Source organism: Festucalex cinctus, chromosome 10 (genome assembly GCF_051991245.1).
Source record: "Festucalex cinctus isolate MCC-2025b chromosome 10, RoL_Fcin_1.0, whole genome shotgun sequence".
Classification (NCBI taxonomy): Eukaryota; Metazoa; Chordata; class Actinopteri; order Syngnathiformes; family Syngnathidae; genus Festucalex; species Festucalex cinctus.
In genome coordinates this window covers 2,542,501-2,550,879 of record NC_135420.1, presented here as the reverse complement: position 1 = coordinate 2,550,879, position 8,379 = coordinate 2,542,501, and the positions used below count along the sequence as shown (strand labels likewise).

The 8,379-nt window shown below is 38.8% G+C and overlaps 1 protein-coding gene across 3 annotated transcripts in view; it reads left to right on the top strand.

The window, feature by feature from the left end:
• Positions 1–286: 286 nt before the first annotated feature.
• The window catches only part of orc1 (origin recognition complex, subunit 1), a 141,492-nt gene continuing 133,399 nt past the window's right edge, over positions 287–8,379 (top strand). Inside the window, exons 1-2 of one of the 3 annotated variants that reach the window (XM_077534645.1) lie at positions 287–397; positions 7,987–8,114. In XM_077534645.1, coding sequence (XP_077390771.1) covers positions 348–397; positions 7,987–8,114 — 178 coding nt within the window. In that variant the 5' untranslated portion in view covers positions 287–347. Of the gene's footprint in view, positions 398–991; positions 1,520–7,986; positions 8,115–8,379 lie in introns of those variants that run through there. The other 2 variants (XM_077534646.1, XM_077534644.1) reach the window with 2 other exon arrangements.

Genomic DNA, 8,379 nt, shown 5'->3' with positions numbered 1-8,379 from the left:
GGATTAATGTCGGAAAATAAATTTTTCAAAACAGTTTTATTTTGAAATGCAACATCAGATTTTGTTGAAAGTACTTTGGTTGGATACCTGGGGTGGTGTAGTGTCCCTCAGAACTGGTCTGGTTCTGGAATAACAAACCGTTGTTTTTTTATGATTCTCTATTTTAAACCATAAACCAGGTGTTGCTCAGCTTTTATTTTGAAGGTGGCCAACGCAGGGGCACGTCGGCACGTTACCGTAATGCACAGTATTAACAATCGTTGGGGCGGCTGGCTTGACTTCGTCTTTTCGAGTGGCGGCTGGCCTGACCGCAGTGTCTGCGGTGTGTGTGTTTTAAATTATTGAAGATGATGAAGAGAAGAAAAAACAAAGAACACTATAATATGGCTCCAACACAGTATGTGTCAAATCCTACTTTTCTTACACGACATGCTTGGGTACAAAACTGCTTTTATAAAAATTTAAAAATAAACAAAAACAAAGTGCACCTGTCCTGTAGCTTTAGCAACGTCTGTTTCCTTTTGGGGGGGCACGGTAGTCGAGTGGTTAGCACGTCCGCTTCCCAGTTCTGAGGTCTCCGGTTCGAGTCCAGGCTCGGACCTTCCTGGGTGGAGTTTGCATGTTCTCCCCGTGCCCGCGTGGGTCTTCTCCGGGTACTCCGGTCTCCTCCCACATTCCAAAGACATGCATGGCAGGTTAATTGGGCGCTCCGAATTGTCCGTAGGTGTGCGTGTGAGTGTGGATGGTTGTTCGTCTCTGTGTGCCCTGCGATTGGCTGGCAACCAGTCCAGGGTGTCCCCTGCCTACTGCCCAGAGCCAGCTGAGATAGGCGCCAGCAGCCCCCGCGACCCTTGTGAGGAATAAGCGGTCAAGAAAATGGATGGATGGATGTTTCCTTTTGCGTGTGTGAGCATGTTTGGACCTCTGTAGCAGCCGTAGTAAGTGATCCAAGATGGCCGATCTTCTGCGCATGCGGGTCACCGATCGTGCAGCGGTCACCGATCGTGTCTTGACATACCCCATACAACTCTATCTTTGGGCGGAGGAGCGAATGAGACGGAGGGCCTACTTTTGTTTTTTTCGGTCCACGGTTAATAGCATTTTACTGTTTCGGTACATTCTTTATATTAGTCTCACGTTCTCACAGAGGTATACAAATTTAATTCTAAAGTCGTATAGATTAATTAAATAAATGTGTAACTTGAAACTAAAACGTCATAGTTGTGTGTGTGCGCGCATGTGTTTTGAAAGAGACGGACCCACAGTTCCTTTTCTAGCGGACGTGACGCAATTCACGCGGTAAACGGTCGGGAGCATACTCCAGAGTTGTGAAGTACTTGTAATCTAAATTTTAAACGGTTCAGCATTGCCCATCTTCATAACGGCGAAGTCTAAAATATACTGTCACAGTTTTTATTTTCAAGCCCAGAATGAAAACGAGACTGCGAGTTCGACGAGTGTACAAGTGGCAAGGAGAACCTTTAAGGTTCGACAGGAAGCTGAAAAACTTGGAATATGGGTGAGGACTTGTCTTTTACAAATTTTCTATTTAAACATTAAACATTTATCGTTAAATATATTATTAATAGAGCAGGACAGAGTTGTCTGGATTGAGCCTCCACTCGCAAAGACGAAGTCAACCTACCCAGTGGCGGAGCCAGACTTTTATAAATAGGGGGGCCAGGGGGGGCCCAAGGATACTTCATCCAAAGATGATGCCAAATTTGTTTTCATGAAAATTAATTTCAATCGGAGTCTCTATCGATTTTCAAATATATTTAAGTTAGGGGTGTTAAAAAAAATCGATTCGGCAATATATCGCGATACAACAGCACGCAATTCTCGAATTGATTCAATAGGCAGCCGAATCGATTTTTTTAATGTCCATTTTTGATGGAAAAATATTCAACAAAACGTCTAACTTTCACACCTTAAGCATGGAAGAATATTATATTAATGGAGCATTAAGCCATAATATTTTATTTCAATGCTGTTCTAACATGAAAAAGGTTACAACCTGTTTGTTAAATACAGTGGCTCACCTCACAGTTATAAAACTGAAGTTCAATAAGATCATTAAATAAATACATTTTCTTGATATTTTCCAAATTTGAGTAAAAAAAAAAAATTGCAAGAATCGACTTGTAAATTCATATCGGGATTAATCGGTATCGCATCGAATCGTGACCTATGAATCGTGATACGGATCGAATCGTCAGGTACTAGGAAATTCACACCCCTAATTTAAGTACATATTAAGCACAGGGGAGATTTTTGCACACAATGTGCCGTTTATTAAGAATGTATAAAATGTACAAAAAAAATAATTCAGCACTGTTTAACTTGAATGAACTTGCACGCACACGCAGATACTGTATTCATGCAATTACAGTACTTTTATCAACATAACATTATAATATGAACATAATGCAAATTTGTATTACAGTATGACTAAAGATCCTGTCTAAGTGCCAAACTCTCCTTGTCTTTTCATTTTCCACACACCCTATGAAAAATAAATTTATTACTCCAACTACTACTTCATTTACAACCACATAATTTATTAATGTGATTAATTAATAATTATGTTAATAAATCCTCCACTTCTACCTGTAAATGCAAACGTCAGTTAGTGTCTGTTTGAACTTTCAACCATTGGAGGGTGCTATTGTATTGCATAACAACAACAACATACTTATTTTTAGCTTGCACAAAACTACGTTGCTTATTGATGTCCGTCCAAAACAATCTATCTGAACTAGAGGTGTCAGTGGATTAAAATTTGTAATCATAATTAATCGCATTACTTCAATAATTAACTGACTATTAACCACACATTAACTGCACATTTTATATCTCAATTTATACCTACATTTACAATAAAATGTACAATTTCAATATGGTTTTATTTTTTTTAGTCATTGATAGAGTAATTTCATAACAATTCAATTAAAATTTTTTTTTAATTCATTGATAATTTCATAACAATTCAAGAAAAAAAAAGCTTAAAAAAATAAAAATAAAATATGTGCTGTACTGTAAAACCAAACCAAAGCGTGACTGATTTGTTTTGGTCATTTTTCTATCACTACAACATGGTATAATTGCATTTGTAAGACAATAGTGAAAGCTCAATGCATTTCTCTTTTCATCTTTTCAGCTGCCTAATTTTTAACATGAAATAACTTGTGAAATTATGCACATTTTTAAAACTGTAAAATACAACTGTCCCCACAAATATATGCATTCGCGCTTGGCTTTTATTTTGTTAAGTGAAATAGGATGTGCATTGTAAAATGACGAATTTTTACTGCATAGGAACCAGAAACGACCGATGTGTTCTTTTCATATTAATAGCTCTGTAATTTTAAACAATAAGTAACTTGCGAGTTTCTGCACATTTTAAAATTGTAAAATACAACTTGACGCCAATCCCCACACATTAGGCAGTATCATTTAATTTATTACTGCTAAATTGTGTTATAGTGACTCCTTTTTATGACGTCGGACGCTTTTATTTTGTTGTTATTTTGTTGTAAGTTCTCGGATGCGAGACGCAGCTGAGGCCGCTCTACTGTTACAGCGAACACATCGGTAGTTTCACTTTCACCTTGATGAGATATTTTGTGGAGATGCTGAATAAAATACGCCTCACATTTAAAGATAAATAGGCTTGTGCTCACTCCAACTGTCAAGACGGCATCCATTCGGCTCTTTACTCTCACAGGGGTTTCAGAGTGCCCATGGACGCCTCTTGGTGCTCGGTGCGAACGCAACGGCTAAACGAGTGTGTTCTTTCAAAGCAAGGCCACTACCACCCGTGGTAGTGGTGAGACACAGTCCAAATGGCTCCTCCACCTATATTCTGCCCCTTAAACACTGTATTTTAGCTCCAGTGCATTTCTATTGGGTAGTTTTGACGTGGACGTTTCTACTGCGTGGTGACTAGAATTCCCTGAGTAGAGGCTTTCCAAATAAGGAGCGGTCGTTAATCGAGCGTTAAAAAAAAACAGTGCCGTTAAAGGCACTTTAAGTAAACGAGATAATAACGCGACAATTTTGACACCCATAATCTGAACATAAAAGTTCTTTTAAACAGTCACTCACGTCTCACAGGCAAACAAACATGATATAGCCAAACGCCAACATGCATTCTTGATGTGCCGGTGTTCTGTCGGATCAGCATACCGGTACTCAGGAGACTGCTCCTTAAACCAGATGATTTTCCTTCTCCAGACCCCTAGTGAGGTGGATTATAATGCTTTGTCTTAAGTAGCGCCAGCCACTGTTCAGGAGGGGCATAACAATTAGTAGGCGTCTGCTTGAAGAAAATGCTGGCAGGCTGCATCAGCCAGGCGTGCGACGTCACTGCGCCGGTGCCGTGATATGTCAATCATTTGGCGTCTGCTGGGTCCAATCACATTTCAGCAGGGGCACGTGCCACCCCGGCCCCCCCTCTGGCTCCGCCATTGAACCTACCCCCCCACAACTATTGTTAGTATTGTGTAGGGGTGTTAAAAAAAATCGATTCGGCGATATATCACGATACTACATCGCGCGATTCTCGAATCGATTCAATAATAGGCAAAATTGTTTTTTTTTTTTTGTTTTTGTTTTTTGTTTTTGTTTTTGTTTTTAGGATTCACACCTTGAGCATGGAAGAATGTTATATGAACGGAACATTAAGCCTTAATATTTTATTTTAATGCTGTTTAAACATGAAACAGATTACAACCTCTATAAGACTGAAATTTCAGATAAATAAATAATACATTTTCATATAAATCTTACACTCTACAAGCTTACTGATTAGTATTTTCTAAATTTGAATGAAAAAAAATCGCAACAATCGACTTATAAATTCGTATCGGGATTAATCGGTATCGAATCGAATCGTGACCTGTGAATCGTGATACGAATCGAATCGTCAGGTACGAGGCAATTCACACCCCTAGTATTGTGCATTACGGTTACTGATCTGTACTGGATAGCCGATAGCCCATACACGACCGTGGAAGCCGTTGAAGTCACAGGGTGGTCATGTCGCGGAGCAGACTACAGTTTTATTATTATTATTATCATTATTATTATTATTATTATTATTATTATTATTATTGCAAACCCAAAGTACAACTTCAACATAATCATTGAAACAATCACTCAAGACAACAAATACAAATAGACAGAAAACAGAAAAAGAAAGATAAAGAGAAAAAAGGTTATGCTACAATGTACTAGGGGCCTGAGAGGTCACAAAAAGATATTCAAATTGGAGCAAATCTCCACTATTTTCAAAGCCTTTTTTTTTTTTTTTTTTTTTTTTTTTTTTTTGTCAGAGAACTTGATTGAAAGAATGTATTGTTTAAACTCGTTATAAAAGGCTGTAAAGCATGGCTTCCCTCCGCGGAGTTTACAACAGTGGATATGGTATTTAGACATTAAAAGTAATAAATTTATCATATAGTTCGAATTAATTTCCTCTATACCATTTTCAAATCACCAAACAATACATTCTTCCAATCAATCACAACATCCTTTTCAATGTTATCATGAATGAAATCACTCAATCGCTGCCAAAATAAACTGACAAAAGGACAATAGCAAAACAAATGTACAACAGTTTCAGGGCACTCGTTACAAAAGCTACAGTTAACATCAATATCTTTTTTGAATTTCTCACTGATATAAGATTTTGCTGGGTAGAATTTCTGGATCAACTTAAAAGATATTTCTTTGACTTTATTCGTAATCAGAAATTTATTTGGTAGGAGCCAGACCTTCTTCCATGGTATATCATCCACAAACATTCCAATACGGAATAACATACGGTAATGTTGTAATCTCTTTCTGGAACATGGTTCGTATACATCTATTGTTGTTTGCAGGACGACCAGACAAACATTCTCCCCACAGTTGTATCTTTTGGAGCCAAAGAAAACAGCATCGTAGTTATCCCGTCGCTTTTGGCTTTTGAAAAGCATACACACCCTAGAGGGGCTGGCTCCAAACACTTTAGCATAATCTCCAGGAGTCACCGGGATAAGAAATTTTTGAAGAAACTCATCATGTTACCAAAAGCCCTGCATTATCAAACAACTGATCGACCCAGATTAACTCATTTTGAAACCAATATTCCAAAAAGATAGCCTTATGCTTTTATAGAATGTCCTTGTTATTCCAGATCAAATAACTATGCGGGGAAAAGTTGTGTTTGTAGATGAGCGACCATGAATTTTTTCAATGTCAAAATTGCAGGTAAGAAAAAAAATCAATACGACCTAGCTTCGATAATATATGGAGAGGAATAATGTTCCATATTGAAGTGGGGTTTTGATAGACTTGTTTTATCCAATTAATCTTGAAGGTGTTAATCAAGGTAGAAAAATCCAAGAAGTTTAACCCACCATTTTCATAGGAATTCATAACAACTGTCTTCTTCAAATAATGAATCCTGTTTTTCTAAATGAAATTGAAGAGCATCTTGTCAATCCCCTTACTAATCACCTTATCGACATGTACAGCCATAGCTCCATATGTAAGACAAGAGAGTCCTTCCGCTTTGTTGAGTAAAATCCTACCCCTCAACGACAGATCTCGTAAGAGCCATTGATTCAATTTAGTTTGTGTATTTTTAATAATTGGGTTAAAATTTGCAGAACATCTCACCTTTTCATCTTTTGACACTACAATACCTAAATATTTCACTTCAGCTCTTATGGGAATGCTACACAATTCAGACTTGTCAGTCCTTAATAGCGATAAGTTCACATTTGTTAATATTCAGACATAATCTTGAGGCCCTTGAGAACCCCTGAATTGCTTTGATGGCCACGGGAATTTGCTTTTCATTTTTCAGAAAAAGTGTTGAGTCATCCGCTAATTGCGTCAGGATTAATTCTTTACCCAGAAGAGAGATGCCTTCAACAGCACTAGTTTTAATATGATAAGACATAGGGGTGTGCTCAAAAAATCGATACGGCAATATATTGTTGTGGGCCTCATCACAATACATGTATCGATACACAGGCGTCAGAATCGATATTGTTCGTTGACTTTAAATAGGCCGTTGACGTTTGCCTTTGCAGAATGCATTGTACCTACAAAATAAAAACCAGCACCGTGTTTGAAGTTAATTGCCTTCAATTAATGCAAAAATAGCTCGCCAGTGATTGGACACCGTGTCTTGCTAAGAAAAATGAAAGCAGAAAAATAGTGCTCGCACAGCGCGAGCGCATGAATGTTCCCTTTGCTCAATGTTTAAAACGTACATTCGAAAGTCGCCATGTCCTCCGCTGGCTCTCCCACAGCAACGAGAGCGCGCCGACTCACAATCCAATAGTATTTGAGTGAAACATGACCCGCTGCAATGTGATTGGCTGGCTACTTCCTGATAGGTGTACACGTGCAGACTACAATTTACATACAAACACCGAAGCGACTTTTTTTTTTTTATCCCGCGGCGGCAGATCTCTCCATTCACAAATAGCTTCGCAACTCGCGAGCCGGTCGTGAATCGCAATATTTCATCCATGGCGGTCCATGTTAAACTGTAAATATGGTTCAATGTTGGCGTGACTTGCCACTCATTAAATGTTATGGCAGATCCGCACACATTGGGGAATGCAAGCTTGGCTTGGAGAGTTCAAATGATCCCGCCCCCTTCCCGCTGCTCGCCTCCTGTAACTGAAAAGCAATGGAGGCGGTTGTGGTGTGGTTATGTGGTAGCTTGCCGTGCGGAGCTCAGGGAAAAGCGGCAGCGAATTTTTAAAAAAATGAAGCGGTCTATTGCTGATTATTTTCTAAAACAAAATGAGACTGAGGAGGAGGATGATGGTGGAAATGCTCGCACTGTCGAACCCTGGTATGTATTCAGATGTAAATACTTGATCAGTATTTCATGTGAATAAATATGTATCAAGAATGTACAGTATGACACTCCAATGTTTCAAATCTCTGTAAAGAACACAATTTGTCTTTCTGTGTCAGGTCTTTGGTCATCAGTGTGGAGGGTGCACCCAGGACCAACATCATTAACACTGGTCAATACGTTCTCATTGAGGGTGAAGATGAAGACAGCCCTTATGTGGCCAAAGTAATCAAGCTGTTTGGGGACGGTGAGTTACAGATAATGGAAATGAAGTCTACTTAAAGCAAAGGAAAAGGGCCTTTATTGTATACCTTACATAGTCTTGGTAGATTACATTACAAATTGTTGCACGAGTGCTTCCCACAAAGAAATGAATAGAACTCTTTTTTTTCCGCTTTTACACTAGAACCGGTTCCACACAGAGTTGATCCCTTTAGTTGGCCCCAGATGTTCATGTTTCCATCTGACTTTATTGGGGCCGTTGGGTGACAATGGGAACTGCCTATTAGAAC